Raw genomic sequence first — 18,223 nt, forward strand, 5'->3', positions numbered from 1 at the left:
AACTGAACTTAACTGTTCACTGTGAATAAGGTTACATTCTGGCTGACTTACATTCCTCTATGCACCCGATCATTTTTAGTAGGCCAACTTTCTGCCGCGTTGTAAAAACTTTTATCAATTTTTGTTCTAGAGGAAACTCACTTCATTCTTGCCAGCGTTTTCTTCAATGAATACTACAGTTCAAAGGCTTCTCCGTCAGGCTTTCATTCTCTCTTTTCCACCCTCCCTCCCCCTGGGGGATGGGTTCGGAATAATTAATGTATAAAAACTTTGAGTTAATAAAGACTCCAAACATCTTTAGAGAGCGCTGTTTCCGCGTTTAACTGGAATCCTTATGGTATATATTATTTTCGCGGATTAATTGCGACCATTTGTTGAATGTCGCGTGGTTTGAAGTTTTGTTTGCTTGTTTTTTTCTAAATTGTTGGTTGAATTATAAAATAGTGAATGATTGTACGTGCAATGTAAAGTTAGTTATCATTATATCCTTGTCGCTTAACTCTGCAGTAAAATGACATCATTTGGTTAGATAGTTAATACTTATTAGTTACTTAATAGTTTTACGACCTTTTTTGTAAAAATGAACATCTAGGGAACTTTATGAATAAGTTAAATTACGATTTTTTATCTATAAAGCCATTGATGAGAGTTGAATCAATTTTGAAATTAGCATTTAAATAACCAGACTAACTTGTTAAAAAAAAAATAGTATGTTTCGCTACCATATTCGTCAAACATAAAATATTTTTCTTGTGATATATTAATAAAATTAATGATCTCTAAGAACAGCTGGGCAACAATATTTTCAAAAGGTTAACAACTATTACCTGCAAAACTTAAATAAAAAAACACAGAACTTTGAAAAATCATATTTCACATAATGTTTGAAATTTTGAGTTTTGGATATGTTTGTATTAAACGCTTATTAATTTTGCAGTAGGTATTCTAATTTATTGATTGGTACTCATAATAATGTACGCCCGAGGAAGCCATGGTACGATCAACAGATACTTGATTCGGGCCATTACAAAAGTTAAAATAATGAAGTATTTATGAGACGATGTATGAATGTGATTGAGGCAAGAAGTGTGTGCCAAGTTGTTTGGCGGTCTGTTCTCTCTGCCTATCCCTGCGGTGAAACGGCTTGATGGTTAGTTAGTTAGTAATGTAAGGAAGTCCTCAAATATGTAAATGCATTTATTATGTTAATTGTTTTGCGTGGCCCAAAAAGGGTAGCATACTAATTTACGGATTAAAATAATATTTTCTTTTAATGTTTGGATGTCCAATCGTAAAAAAACTTTTATCCTGATAAAAGGTTACTAATCTATTCAAGTATTGAACAAACAGTTTGCCAATACTTTTGATAATGATTGTAGGGTGATTTTAATTTGTAGTTTTTTGAATATTTTTATTTTATTCTAAGGGTTGGTACACTATCTCTTCACCACCTACTCACCCACATGTTCTCCTGGTAGAGTGAGACAACACATATGTAGGTGTATAGGTGGTCGTCTCAAGAGGAAAATGCTATCCTCCCCTCCCACTCCCTCTTTCCGTCACCCATTGTGCGGGAGGGAGAAGAGGGATCCCATCCCCCGGTCACACGTGCCACACACACACAAATTACACCTACACATGTGGAAAACCAGAGTTGGCGCTTACGACGTTTTGTGTTACCTTTGTTGTCAGCTTAGCTCGTTGCTCTTGTAGGGTTGGATATGCGCGTCTCTCTCTGTTGGGAAAATCGCCGGTGGATGTGCTGAGTGCGGGAGAGGAGTAACCTTTGGCCAGTGTTCGGACGACGCTTCGCCGACGCTTTGTGAGCGACGCCGACGGTCGGCGGAAGCTGCCGAAGCGCGTTCGGACGCCGGGCGGAGGCAGCGAAGGCAGCCGAGCGGCGGGCGAGCGGGACGGAGGCGGCGGCTGCGCACGTGGCCGCGCGCCCGAGCGGGACGCAGCTAGAGCCCGCTCGCGGCTGGACGGACAGTGCCCGTTGGACAGACGGCGCGGTACAGCGGCCGCGAGAGCACGGACGATCCGAAGTTCACCGGACCGACCCGAACTTTACCGGACTTTGCCGAGCCACCCCGCTATCGCATACAACATAACTCCCGCTACCCCTAGTAACCGACAACGTGTTCTCACAATCCAACAAGAATTTTATGCAAATCGCAATCAACTAATTTGCATTCATTCAAAAACAAACAATTTAAAGATAAAAAGTGAAATAATAAATAAATTGTTTTTTTTTTAAATATTATTTAATTTTTGTTTTGTGATCAACAATTCTAAGTGTTAAGTGCTGCGATTTTGACGCTTTGGTGGTTTTTCCGTTTGACGTTTGTAAAAACATGAGTTGATGGAAATGTCAATAACAAAGCTTATCAGCAACGCTCCTTGTGTATTGTTTGCTTCAAGCTGATAAGATTGTGGGTTATACCTTTCTACCGGCCCCGGTCCTTTCAGGATACGCATTAAAAAGGGACACTAACTAATCAAACAAATAATATTCAGATTAAATATTACCGGTCTTAAAAAACGTATAAAATTGACATTATAAACACAACAAAATGAAAAATTTCACAAAGCGCCGAAAAAGAGAAACGTAAGTGATGTGTTAACAAAACCAAAACATTAAAATAATAACAAACTATTCAAAAATGATACAGTTAAAGTTGAACATCTGTAAACTACAGTGGAAAATGAACTGATGGTAGAGTAATCATTTTGAAACATTTGGAGTAAGTTGGAGGTAGTTTTCAGAAGTGGACTGAAACGGAAGGAAGTGTGAAGGAGTGAGTGCATTTCCGTTTGCTGAAAATTAACCGGAAGTGACCGGAACAACCAATCCAAGATGCGAATCAAAATGCCTGCTGTCAGAATTGCGCAAGGTGAGTCTTTACTTTATATTTTCATGACACAAACCGTTTGAAATATTAATTATGACAACTGTCATTTCAGATCATTTGTAATACAAAAATTTGCTACAAAAATGCAAAAATTCATAATACACACTAGTTATATCAATGTTTTAAAAAACTAAAAAATTTTAGTAACTTATTCTCAAATTGTAATTATAATAAATTTTGTAATCATTTTTCAATTTCATGTTCATAAGTAGGTATTATTTTTACTAACTGTTTGAAAAAAAAATCATTAATATCTATGAATTCATTATGAAAACGCTTACTTTTGATTTATTTTAAATTTGTGGTAATTCTGAGCTCTGTGACATTTGTCAGAATTTAATGCATGTTTTTAATGTTTTCTGATAAAATCAATGAACGTTGCATTTACTTACCAAATAGTTACATTATTATGTATGTAAAGATGGATATATTCGTGTTTACTAAAAATGTCAAACATAAAAATAGTTAACCGTTACAACATATTTATATGTAGGTTATTGCATATTGCTAATTTAAAACATTCCGTCAAAACGAGATACGGCAATAACCGTAAGAGATTTCAACAAAATGTATAAGTATTTATTAAAAATTTCGAATTAAGTATTATGCTTCCTATTAGAAATTATTCAAATCTTTATGTTTTGACGGATTTTATTTGATAAAGAATGCTAATGCCAATAACTCACGCGGATTTGACCAAAATTGCAAGAGAACCGTTATTATTATTGGATTCTGTGTAGTTTCTACACTGGGTGACTAAAATCTGCTATATTCTCGTCGTACTTAAAGTTAATTAAGAGAAAAAGTTTTGCCTTTGAACGTATATGAATGAATGGATTAAAAAAAACTAATTTATTCGTATTTTGTGAGATAAAAATGTCATGTTTTGTTAATATCGCAAAAAAATAGGCAATGATTAATTACTTGATTATTTTTGACAACTTTACATATGACAATAAACATTAATCTATATTACACTTTCGATTAATAATTCCTTTTTGTGATTTACATTAAAACTTTTGAATAAAAGTGTTTAATACCTACATTATTTGATTCTGTAACATTCATGCATACAGAATCCTAAAAATGTCCGTCGGTTCAGTTGTTTGGCTTATATCCCAATGGCAAAATTAATGTTTACATTTTGGGATTTTTTTTTTATTTATTCCAAGAATTTTCTTCTCCGATTGAACTATGCTAATTTATTCACGCTGATATAACTGATTCATTGACCATATTCATGTTTTAACTTGAAAAAATTTTAAAAATATTATAATATTTTATTGTTAGATTTGGTGTAGGTACCTATTCATAGTATAACTGGAAAATATTTTTTTAAACTTAACTAAATTGAGTAAAAATATTTCGATTAGCTGTCGAATTTTATCTACATATTTAAAATTACTGTGTTATTAATTTATTTTTTAATTATCTTAAATATTTAACACAAAATGTTACTGCATTTAACAACATAATCATTAAATTGTTGGTATAAATGCCTACTTGATGTAATAATTATTTTTTTATTTATTTACGTCCGTTAAAAAAGGATTTAATGTATAAGTGTACATAATTTATGTAATGTACTCATAAACAATGCAGTAAATAAGTAGATATGTATGTTATGAACATGTCAAAAATATGGTACAAGAAAAAATAAATAAAATTGAATAGGTATATAAAATTAAGCAATATAAAAGTAGCGATACGATTTGACACCTTCAGTCGTAGATCTAACGATCTTTTGCACATCCAGAGTTTAAACAGTTTCACCAAATAAATTTGTTCTACTTAAAAAAAATAGTATTATTGCCAGCTTACATAGTAATATTGATGAACCAAAAATATCAATACCGTCCGAGTATGTTTCCCAAATTTTTATCTCATTAGAGTATAATAATTATATATGAGTATTATTTGTTAGAGTTATAATTGCAGCATTTTGTATAAGTTACGTTTTTATACTACCTTTATTAAATAACTATCTTTGATACTGTTAACTCCTGATAAAATTACTTTGCAACTTTGTTATAATCATTTACCTTGCAGGGTGAAACCGATCCAGTCGTATTTTGTCATATCTGGAGCAAAGTTATAAAGTTTTTTTACTCGTAACTCTTAACCTTTACATTGTGATAAGAAGCTTAGTAAAATACGAATGCGTGTAATGTTTCCATTGGAAATGACTGGCCTATATTAATTATTCTCAATTAATAACTAATCTGAAATCCAGGCTGATGTATTTCCTCTCGCAAATCACCTCCTTTGTCCGCTGTTAGATGTGTCCACGGCAGACGGGCATTACAAATAGCCATTGTGGAATGGTTGGAGGCTTTTTTATACACCTCGAAAGCCTCATTAATTATCTCACTTGTCACAGTGTTTTAGAACCTCGGAAAACGTGAGAATGTTTTCTGGTGACGAACCGAATTAAAGCGATTTGTTATCCACCCACGCTTTTGGGAAGCGAATTCTTCTCCTTGACGTGAAACTTTGTTTAAAAGTTACCGAAATTAAAACTGTACAATTGTATTAATTCAATTATAAAAACAAACAGAAAATTCAAATTTAAAATAAGCTTGGTAAATAATCGTAAAAACATCCAACTACTACATCATCTTTGTATCTATTAGTTTTAACTTTCCTATACCGCTTCACCCATGTTTAAAAGATTTTTTTATCGAAATTGTATTCCAAATTGAATGTTTGGCAGCGACCTGAAACAATTCCAGGAAAATAAGCTGTGCCAATTGCATGACGCCAGAACTCACCGTCACAAAATAAGAGTCTTTGACAAGAGACACAATTTCATATCTGCTTTTGCCGCGAAATGAAACTAACGTTAAAATTTAATTCATCGCTTATTTTACGTATCTAAGAACATTTGTCATCTGTGTACATACCTTGACTACTTGTGTTCCTATGGTTCTTAAATCAAATAGAATATGTGAAAGACCGTCGCATCATTTCTATTAACCGATAAAGCGAACATTTACATTTACAATATCATTTAATTAATACCATTCCTCAAAACATGAATACAAAAACATATGAAACTGTTTACTGAGTTTTAAAGACAACAAATCTATCTAAATTTCACTGCTTGTCCCATATTTTTAGGTTCTACAAATTTGGCACAAAATGGCAAGCGATCGTTGAAAACGTTTTTGCAAGCATGACATAATATGCAAAAAAAATCGCTCGAATGGTACTACTAAAAAGCTAATTATATAAGCTTTATATTTATTGAGACTCTTAAATAAATATTTTATCTAACAGTTAAAATATTGATTTTTTCAGTAAGTACCTATCTGCTCTAAGTCACAGAGTACATCCAAAAAATAATTATTATCTCCATTGGTTATTATTTGTTTATTCCAACAAGTTGTCGATAATTTAATTGCCGATGAAATTTTGATTGGTGCATGTCGGGTGATTTATGTTTATTTGTGCCTTTTGTGTGATTAAATTTAATATTAAATCTTACAGGTCTGGGTTTTATTGCCAATTTTAAGATGCAGTGTGATCAATCATTTACATGTTCTCACTTTTGATATTAAATTTTCATGGTAATAATCAAATCAGAACATTAATTATATATTATTTATTACTCATTAATAAATAATTACTAAAAAATTGTCTTCAAATTACAAAACAGATATTTTCTATTAGCTAATTCAGTAAAATCTCTGAAATGTTTTGCTCTAGCGTATTTAAATTTGTACAGAGATATATTTTTAACATGCCACATAAATTCAATATTTGTTGTAATTGTAACGCTTTTAAATGTTCATATAACCTGATGTTTTAAAAATTACAAGATGTTATATTTTCGAGCAATATTTTTCTCACTGAGAAAAATGACTATGTGAAGTCAAGTAGGAACTTGGTAAAAGTAATGTTTTAAAAAATTTGGATGATTTTTAAAACGCCATTTTTGTGAAAAATCACCTCAAAGGTCCAAGTATTGTTAATATATTTTTAAAATAAGACTAAACGGCTTACTTCAGGTTTTGTTTGAAGAAATGAGCTCTTTAAGAAGTTGTGAATGAGAAAACATAATCAAACAATTCACTCTCCTTAAAATTTGCAATATTAAGCGAGTAAAATAATACAAATTAAGCAAAGAACTAAAAAGCTGAAGAAAAAATATTACAGTTAACTAGAAAAGCTCTGAACGCAAAATTGAAATGTAAAAGTCCGAAGTTAAAAGTCTGAGCATGTGGAAAGCGGGAGGGTTTATTTGCAAACCCTTTAGAATGTAGGTGTCCGGGGTGTAATGGTCAGTGGCCCAAAGCTTATGCAAGTCCGAAATCATTAACAACCCTTCTTTAGGGGTGACTGGTCCATTGAATTCGCGGCAGTGGCGTGACGCTAATATTTCAAATATGACGTTAACTTTTAATGGACCCATTACTTTAAAAATGTCACAGTGTCACAGTGGAAAACATTTTCTCTCTACAACATCTGAACCGATGAAGATTATGGAAGGTTTTAAGAAATTTATTGTTGAGTTAATTAAATATTTAAACCATTATTTGGTCAATTTAAACCAATCTCAATTAGCAATTTATTTATTTTATGCAATATTTATAGTTTATGTGAACCTACTTCGGAAAAGGTTATTGCCATGATTGACATTTTATGTAGGGACTTTTCGCTATCCTGGCATCCGCTTTAACCACTGAATTTCAGCATCAACCTTCCCAACCGCAAATGTATAATTATAAAAACGAAATGTCTTAATCTCTACATCGCCTTTCGTGGTATTGCTTCCAATTTTGACTGTTATACAAAATTTCGCAATATTTGTCGAAATCTAAAAAGCAAAATGGCCGATTTTTGCATTTGTAATAAATATGCTTAATGATTTTTGTCCTCTTCTAAATTAGGTACAGTACTATGGAAATATACAGGTGGAATCTTAGAATAAAGAAGAACTCAAGAGATGCAATGTGAAAAGTCTGCTCGATCGGGCCTTAAATTTCCAATACAAAGCTTTGTTTCATCATCGTTATGACATTCAAATAGGTTAGCGATATAAAAAAATCAGGCAACGGTAAGAGAGAAAATGCGCTTGCTAAATGGACTAGAACCAAAGTGGCGATATTGGTTTCCATTCAAATCACCATGGAAGGCATTTCTAGTATATGTTATCTATTCAGTGAGTAAAACAAATTATTAACACTCTCAAAAATGGAGATTTGTTTTGAGTTTTGAGAGATCTCGAAATATTCTTGACTGAAATTATGTATTATATAAATAACTAACTGACTTGTACCCGGTGTTGCTAGACTTTTCTCTCATTTCTATAAATACAATATGCACGGAAGGAATTCGTTTAGATGAACTAAGTGAGCAAACAGACAGACGCGTATATATATATACGTATATCGACTTTATTTTAGTATAATAGAGATAACAGTAGGTACGACAAATGAACCTTCTGAATTCCTTTCAGGATTTGAAAAATTATCATTATGATTAAAAAATATGAAAAACCGTAATTATCGGTGAACAGCGTTGCCACGCCACTGAGCACCCCACAAAGGCTTATTCACGAATCCGCCCACCGTCGGAATGGTTTGCTTGGTCAATATTATCTACCCCGTCCCATTTGAGTGGCTCATTCAGCCGGCAACCCTAGCCCGGACAGGGCACGACTTTGTATGGACGTACGCCGCAGACGGGGACACAGCCGAGCTTTTTAAAGCGTAGCTTGCGTGGCGAAACAGGGCTGTACCAAACTAACAATTTTATTAATTTATTTTTTGTAAAAAAAGTACTCTTTTGCCAAAAAATTAATATGAACAACACGTTATTTTTACAGATATGCTAACCGGTTTCGGTACATCCGTGTTTTCATAAATATAAGTCGAACACTATTTTACGATAATATGTTTTAACTATTTTGCCTTTTTAACATAACATGATCGCATAGACAAGTCCACAAATAATACGATTTTATCAAGTAATTTGTGTTTTCTTAATAACTATTAAGTAAATTTGATTGTAAATTAGTTCTTTAGAAGAGATTGTATTTAAGAAATCACTGGTTTGCTGCAAACTGTTGGCATCTTCATATAAATAATGCGATGTACAAAATTGTTGATACTGTGTTTATTTTAAATATATCATATTGTGGAATATTATTGCCAATTTTTTAAATATAATATGCATACCTACTGAGAAAAAATAATGTGGTTGCGTGCGTAAAACAAATAAATATTTTATTTATTAAATGTGTTAGTACATATTTGCAATGAAAGTATTTAGCCAAATAAACTTTGATGAAATTAGATAAGTAGGTGGATTTCGTAGGCGCGTGTCGGTTATCATTACAGCGTTTCCCGCAGAGGTAGGCAGAGAGGATATAGCGTAACATATTACTGTCTTTAAAAATACTATTAGGTAATTTTGTTTATTTTCAGCTGGTGCTGATTTAATATAATGATATGGTTTCTTGCAGGTTCCTTACTAGCCCTTTGCTTTGGCATTCAAATTATTTTTAAAGTTGTAGGAATTCTCGGGTCCTCTAAGACCGAATCCATTAATTTGATAAATTCAGACGGACTCTCTCAAACCATCGCGTTGCACCGTTGTGAAAGGAATGGATTCATACGTCTGACACTCCTGGGTATACTTATCCTTAGATTCAAACATACCCCTCATTCCCTTTTCCTTCTCAAAACGTCCTCTCCTTTCTTTTCTTAAAAATTCTCTCCATGCAGAATCTCTAAACACTGTATGAAGTTAATATTTATTAACGACACTAGTTTTCTGTGCTTTGTGTTAGTTAGTCCAGCGTTAAAAATGGTTCACATTTACCTGGAATCCGTATGTGAATTCATGCGATAGACTACATACTTAAAATAATCTTTTATTGTTTAAAAAATTAGAACAGTTTGTCAAGAATTCAATTCAGTCAAACCATTGATTTTTCACGGGTCTGCGCCAGTACTTATATTCCCTTGTTGACAGCCCTGCATTATTTCAACTGATTTCATTTCATGTTCCTAATAGAGTCACACGAACTAAAATTATCCTTCACTGCAGCAATAATGTCAATAACAATTCATTAGGTTACCAATATGCAGAAGTGGCGGATATTTTTAATAGCACCGAAAATATTTCACAATTTTTTTAAATAGTACGTAGTTTGCATTGGGGTTTCTGTAGCCTGATTGTAATTGTTTGAAACCCTTTTTTGGTAAAGAAAAATATTTATTTTGTATTTAAAAGTACTGTACCGTAATAAAATATTAACAAAAATAACGTAATTTTTGCATTGCTCTCCCTAAAAACACAAAAATAATATCCCAGCCACCGTTATTTAATTTCAACATGGAAATCAATAAAAATGTGGTTATGTGCGGTTGTATTATGTTAATTATTTATTTATATATATTATACGCCCATATGGACTTTTACAAACATGTACATAATAATTCTGTGGAACAGTAATAAAAGTAAAATTTTCTTTTAAAATTATATAGAACCCATGCAGAAGAAAAGTATAATGCTAACGTTAATTGTAATTATGACTAAGATATATTATTATAGCCTTCTTGTAACTATATTTCTTGTTAATTATTACTAACTGCATGTAATCTAGGTACAAGTGAGTATCTAAATGACTCAGTCCCGATTTTTGTTGTAATTAAAAATATTTTTTTATCGACTAGTTCTAGTTGGTGTGTTGAAGGTGATTTGACTCAATAAATCAGGGCTGTCTATAATTATGAAAATCATAATACTTTTAATAGAATTTTTTCGCTAGTGTGAGGGGCAACTTATATTGATAAAAGTGCCGGAACAGCGCGAAAAAAATTATAATCGTTTATAATCAAACTGTTACTGAGTTTGATTATGGCATTGATGGTGTTGGTAAAACAGATATTGACGCACCTTAAGACGTATCACTGATTTGATTATCGGCTTGTTTATTATTTATCTTTACTCCGCCTTTGTCGGCGTGGCTTTATTGCAGAAGTAATAAATGCTATATCCACTGTGCGTTGCAGAATGGATAAGAATGACGTTCGGTTCGTTTCGCAAATAACTGCAACCGATAGTGCCAAAGTTGATTTGAATGAATCAAATTCATGGCTTAGTTTTACCGGTGAAATTGATTAGATTTGTATGGAGATCATAACAAAATGATCGTGGTTATTGGATTACCAGAATTAGATGAATCACTTTGACAGCAATATTCAGCAGATCAAAAAATCGATTAATAAATACAAGGTGTCCGGGGTAAAGTGCACACCCTTCGGGATGTGATTCTGCATGATAGTACGAGTAAAAAAGATATTTTAGAAATTTCAACGATTTAAGGTAGGTTTCATGAGTAAAATAATTTTTTTTTTATGTGGAGAAAATAAGTCAAAATATTTTTGTAGGGAAAAAAAAACAAATTAATCTTTTTTACTTCTACCATATTATAGAATCATCCTCCGAAGATTGTGAACTTTACTCACGGACACCCTGTATAATAATGTTTAAAATAAGCATTATATGAATCACTTTAACCAAGTAACTTATTTAAACACCTTTGTCTCTTATCTACTTACTTAGTTCATTATTTCCTCCGAAATCATAAGATTTGTTAGAGGGTAAGTACTTAAATACCTGTCCACTTCTTTATAAACCTTATTTTTTATGTACCATTTTCTTATTTTTCAAATAAGGAATATACATTTTTTTCAAAGAAACGTATCCATCTTAATGACACTTCCTTTTTTAAACTTTCTTCTGGCAAGTAGGTAGGTAGGTACCATAATATTGAAAAAATGCTAATAAGAAAGTCCAAATTTCACATTTGAAAAATAATCATTTCTGAACCATTAAAACGGCTACCATCTTGGAACCGAAATGGTAATCATAAAAAAATTACAGACAGACGAAATACAAAATGGTCGAGTTAAAACAGGACTTCACAAAACATAGTCAATTATTTGGTGAAAAACGAATAATTGTCGGTAAACAATTATTGGTTTTCTATGTAACAAAATGTTTTAAAACCCTACCACAATCACCTGATGTCAACTTGAAGTCATGGTGAAATACAAGTTTTCTGTAAAAACCTTTAGTGTTAGATAGTTTTGATATATTTTCTTTGCCTTCGACAAGATAGCATACTAAAAACACTGCTTTCCGGCATCACATCTTTCATTTATTTATTTATAAGTATCTGTACCCCCAATGCGTCGCTATGCCTCAGTCTATCTGTGCAAATAGAGAAACAATAGCGCGTGTTGTTTTTATGTCCAACAGATGGCGCTGTTTTTCAAAAAGGCATGTTTTTACCACCGGTGACATCTTTATAATATAGGTATATAACAATTCAACGATGTGTCAAAATTTCAAAGCAATCGGTGATGAACTTTTGGAGATTTAAGATTTTGAACAAACGAAAATTTACATTATTTAATTATGTATACGATGGATAAACATTGAAATCATCTAAAAGGGGCATTATAATAATTGAATTTAATTTACTATATTGTAAGGTTTTAAGGTTCGCCAAAAATAATAACTAATTTCCGACGCAAAACGATAAGTAACTATATAATTTTTATAATTTTTAATATATAATTTTTGTACAAATTGTCGAAAAGATAAACTGTCCTTATCGCGGGCATAATAATTGTGATTCAATTTGGGCACGTACAGGAGATAAACGTATCTATAATATCCGCCATGGTCACTTATCGATAATCGGGGGATCAGAATAACCTAACCTTTGAAGAACTTGCACCGTAATGTACAATACACGATGACAATTATTTTTTTGCCGCGTACTGTTAAAAATAATGAAATAATTTAAGCGTTTTAAGCCCTAAGTAAACGGTAGATAACCGCATAGCAATCTTACCTCCTTGAGTTGTTTCCCAAACAACAGTTAATGATTATGTACTAGTAATAATTAATTATTGAGATACGTAGTATACCGGGAGCATGGCATCCTCAATTGGGTAGTGATTTGCGTGAAGTGGAAGATTAGAAAGGACCTACCTGGTTATTCAGAAGTTGTTACCAAAAACGGCTAAAGTCATATTAAGTAATTTATAAACGGATAGTAAATACCACTCGATATAGTATACTATCTGCGTAACATCTCCAGAGATAATAAAAACACCAAATCTTCAACTTATTATGATGATGATTTGGCTTACGAACTTAAGAAACTGTAAACTATGTTTTTTTTTAATGTTTGTAAGAATTTAATGAATAAAAACTCAAATTTTAATATTTTAATCATTGAAGACAACATTAGCGAGACTCAAACGAAAATTTAATAAAGAAAAATCGGCAGGATTAAGGTCTGGATTCTATTTCTAGATACAACCAAAATATTTTTTGATTTTTCTGTTTCAAATTTTCATTTGGGAATCGCTAATATTGTCTTCATTGTTTGAAAAATATGTATTTGTAAGTAAGCGCATGATGTTAAAAATGTGTGCAAAAACATGAATGCTATTTTGAGGTCAAAAAGCCGTTAAAAGTTACCAGTTGCTTAAGACAATACCTGTTAAAAGTCAAATTCTAGTTTAGTCGAAAAAAAACTTATAATAAAAATGTCAACTACCAGAATGACCACTTGTCGCGTTACAAAGGGTAAAAGGCAATAGATATACAAGCCCTTCTATCCAGTTCCAGTCAAACATTCATTTGTGAAAAGTTAACTTTGACCCTTGTATACAAAGGGGTCAATTGTGACATAACCCGTTAACCTCGGGACAACAAGATACATGACAAGTTTTATAATAACAATAGAATTAATTCATTTTTAATTCAAGGGATGATCCAAAGGTTGCATCTATTTATTAGACCCGTGCCGTAGTTTTTATGGTTTCCTACATCTTTTAACTTAACCCTTTGAGACGTTTTTTGTTTGAATCCGTAACGATTTTTAAAAGCAAGCTTTAGAAGTAGCACGTGCTGTAGATCCAGGTATATCCTGCTCTAGATATAAAAATTAGGGTCGGCTGCAAAGTCATTTTGAAGTTATGTAAAATTACAACTTAATGGTTGTAGGATTTGAAAAGAGTTGTAGTACATATTAGACGAATTTCCGATTTTTTGTTTTATTTTTGTATTTTTACGACGTTCAACTAAATTTATTATTTCTTAATATATAATTATTGCGAAAAACTATTGATAAACAATGTTTTTATACTGCTAAGTACGTACTCAACACCGGCCATGTGCTGGCGCAATTTGACAAGGAGACAAGGCGCTGGTGATGCCAAACACCTATCACAGCATCCTTGAGGTTTTTACTAGCGCTATTTTATCCAGTGCCGGTCCTGTACATACCTACCCGCATTTCAATTGATAATAAATATTTTTATAATTATAAATACTGAGTAGGTACTAACAATTGCTCTTTGGGAGTATTGATCTACCTTGTTTATGTCAGGGCTTTACCTCATCTTAGAAATGCTTATATCATTTGCAATCGCTTGCAACAGTTTCACTTATATTCATAATAATGTTTGGATTTGAATAATTTATAAAGCACCATTTATGACAAATACCACTTATAGAGATATCGGTAAGATGTAGAGAAAAAATATATAAAAAATAAACACGCAAATTCTAAATAAATTTTGGTTCTTAGAAATAAATAAAATCTTTAATAATTCTACGAAAAATAAATGCTAGCTATTTAAAAATAATTTGATGTAAATCGCGTTTTCGGCAATTATTCATTATTGTACTATACCTAATACATAGTGCAGCAATATGAGGGCCGGTACATACCGTATGGTGGGATTAAGATCCTGGGAGGGGTCTCATTGTGTCGGGAGGGTCGTGCCGTTTTCAGTCGTTACAATGGTTTGGTCTGGACAAGATCAGGGCTTCGCCGTAAGCACGTTTCTTGAAAATAGTCGTTCTTTCGTACCCATCCAGCTACGGCAGCATTTTGCGACATCTTCCTGTGAGACTACCTGAAGGACTAAGTTTTTAAAAATCAGCCTCACTTCTTGAAAGAACTCAAGGATCGAATTGTACCCTTCGAGATTTCTTCATTAAAATCTCCTTCATCGATGTATCCTTGCTAGGGGGGCATCATCATTTTGATGTTATCTTCAGGACTTGATGCATAAAACGGCATAATATACCGAATAAAATAAAATAAACTTCTTTTCTGTAAGTAATGTCATTTTATTAATAGACCTTCAAAACTGCACTGAGTATTTTGGCACTCTCTGTTTTGCCGCACTCTGAATTAGTAAAAAATAATAAATTATTTATTAATGTGCTCTTGAAAGTGCTGATTCGGAAAACATAAAGTGAAGGCATTAACAGAGTACAAAGTCGCGGAAATAGTCCAAAGAATACACAGATAGTAGTGTTTATTATAGTGGATGTCCACGAAGATTCAGTCGATAAGGCCAGGTACAAATATTTACCTGCGATAAGATATGAGATACCACAGAAATGTCACGGGGAATATCACCGCGGTCTGCTTTTATTAATTGGCGACCCCGTCGCACGCAGACCATAATATTATAACGTTTATAAAAATATTGCGAATAAAATCTAGCATTATGATAACATAACGTAACTAATATAGCATTTTAACACACCCAACTAATAATAACTTTAGTTGAATAATTTAACATACATAACACTAACTAATTATATAGCATTTTAACAAAACATAACATATAATAATTTTAGTTGAATAATTTAACATACATAACACTAAGGACTTTTGTATTTTTTTATTTTGACTTTTTTTTTGTTTCGGAGAATTTGAACAATTCTTCAAATTTCAAAGTTCATTTACCAGTTCTGTGAAAGAATTTTCCAAGTTCTGTTATTATTTCAGTTCTTTCATGCAACTAGCCTATGATTATATAATAACAGAACTTGAATAAGACTTTCACAGTACCTACCCAGAAATGAACGTTGAAATATGATGAATTGTTCAAATTCTCGGAAACAACCCGTCCCAACTAATTATATAGCATTTTAACAAAACATAACTTTTAATAACTTTAGTGGAATAATTTAACATACATAACACTTACTAATTATATTGAATTTTAACATAACATAACTTACAACAACTTTTTTTGAATAATTTAACATACAATGTAAATAATTAAAATATTTAACATAACGTAACTATCTAATAAAATCTTGGTTAAATCGTTCATACATTTAACCAAGCGTAACTAATAATACAATATTTTAAGAAGCTTTTATACCTTTGATGTAATAAAAAAAGGTATTAAATTATTTTACCTACAGTAAAACTTGGAATTCTGTAAGAATGGTGTTATAGCATTTTAACATAACATAACTAATACAAACTTTGTTAAATAATTGAAAAATTTAACTTAACGTAACTAATAAAAACTCGGTATCGTTCACATATTTAACTAAGCGTAACTAATAATACAACATTTTAAGAAGCTTTTTGCCTGTGATGTAATAAAAAATAGGTATTAAATTATTTTACCTACAGTAAAACATGGAATTTTGTAAGAATGATGTATTTCACTTCAGAGAATGCTTTCATTATCAAATTTTCAGAAATATTTTGTAGGTCAACATTATGTACCTACTGCTAGATGTTTATAAATATCTACGGTATTTGTTCTTTTATATATTCAAAGTAAATGAAATTTAAAGATGTTTAGTATTATTACGTTCTGCAAGTATTTTAGTTTCTATTATTGTGACAGCTGTTTTGGTGTTCGAGGCAATTGTCAAAATGTGGTTATGCCACATTGAGACTACTTATTTATATGATTCTATTTACCCCTGCCCTGTGCTTATTAAAGACAAATCTAATGCTAGATTAAAAAAAAGTTTTTCACCGCCTTGTATTAACTCAAATTGAAAAACTAACACCGCCGTGAAGGATTAACAACTTTGTTCAGTATCTTTTTTATTTTTAAATAAACTTGCATAGACGTAAAACTTGAATCATTTCCACAATAATTGTGATTCAGACTTTTTATGCGTTTTATTAGATATGGAATTTTTACTTCATAGATTAAAACTGAACGTCACAGAGTAAATACGACGATAACTGATATAATTCACTAGAAATGTGAAATTCTTTGTAAAATGAGTTCAACGATTTATTCAGAAGGAAATTCTGTTTAATGTAAATACTGCACAAGACAACTACCCCAACTGTCCGGAGCAAGTGGAATAATGGCAACCCTGGTTAAGTTGATATTCTGAATGGACTAGGGAAGAAAAGGAGATAGAGTAAATTGTGAAACAATAGAAATTAATCAAATAAAAAATTTCTTGCGTACGCCGGGATTTGAACCCACGACATCAATCTTGCTGGTCGGGAGCCTTACCCTCGAACACGGAGGCCGTCTCATAAAAAATTAACGCAAACTGATTTCCATTATGAGTTGTGGGGCTGTGAAATATTTATTTAAATGCTATAATATACCAGCGTGAAAGTTGTGCTTTAACGTTGTAAACCAAACAAAAAATGTACTTCGAAAAGAGTAATTAAGAGTTGATTTTGTGCAAAGAGTTTTTATTTCTTTTTTATATTGGTATACACTTTTTATTTGTTATTTGTTTTTGGGGTGTTATGCCGTGTTGCGCTAACTCCTTCTTTAGCCAACATTTCGGACAACATTACAGTGTCCATCATCAGGGCAGATGCCATGCGCAACACGGCATAACACCCCAAAAACAAATAATAAATATACTTTTGGCCGTGAAAATCTTAAATCATATTTGGTATCTACTTAGTCAAAGCGACGCTCGTCATGTTTTTTTTTTAAAAGCCGTTACAGTGTTGCATTAAATTTATTAAAAATCCCATCCTCGCAGTGGTAAGTACTTACTTATAGAAAGTTTCAAATATTTACAACACTCAGCAACAAAAGTAGGTTGGCACAACCGCCTGGGTATTGTTATATTCCTTCCTCATGCATTTTGAACCAATCATTTTTCGTCGAGAGGTCACATGATGCCTCGTGAATGCTTTGCATAATAAGCGGGTAGGTACTGCCTACCTCTAAACGCTCTACAAAACGAGTACACACAAGCACACACTCGGCTGATTATAGTATAGGTACAGGGTAGCTTGTAGGTGTGAGTGTTTGCCGCGGTACAAAACTCACACTCACGAGAGCACGACATTATCATAAAAGTGGAGCCGATACGTATTCATCGTCCGTTCGCTGGTGATGTATGAATTTAGCCAGGGTATAATAATCAATGGCCCGCGGACGAAACATTTCTAAAAAGACTTAATAAAAATGTATTAGTCTCGTGATTTGACAAGTGATTCATACATTATCATACAACCC

At 32.3% G+C, this 18,223-nt stretch overlaps 1 protein-coding gene across 1 annotated transcript in view; it reads left to right on the plus strand.

Annotated features, from left to right (window-relative positions):
- Window positions 1-2,022: 2,022 nt before the first annotated feature.
- The window catches only part of Cph (BCL11 transcription factor chronophage), a 95,061-nt gene continuing 78,860 nt past the window's right edge, over window positions 2,023-18,223 (plus strand). The window contains exon 1 of the mRNA XM_089642446.1: window positions 2,023-2,894. Coding sequence (XP_089498572.1) covers window positions 2,858-2,894 — 37 coding nt within the window. The 5' untranslated portion in view covers window positions 2,023-2,857. The remainder of the gene's footprint in view (window positions 2,895-18,223) is intronic.

The sequence above is a fragment of the Hesperophylax consimilis genome, chromosome 18 (assembly GCF_061612785.1).
Source record: "Hesperophylax consimilis isolate HC1 chromosome 18, BYU_Hcon_1.0, whole genome shotgun sequence".
NCBI lineage: Eukaryota > Metazoa > Arthropoda > Insecta > Trichoptera > Limnephilidae > Hesperophylax > Hesperophylax consimilis.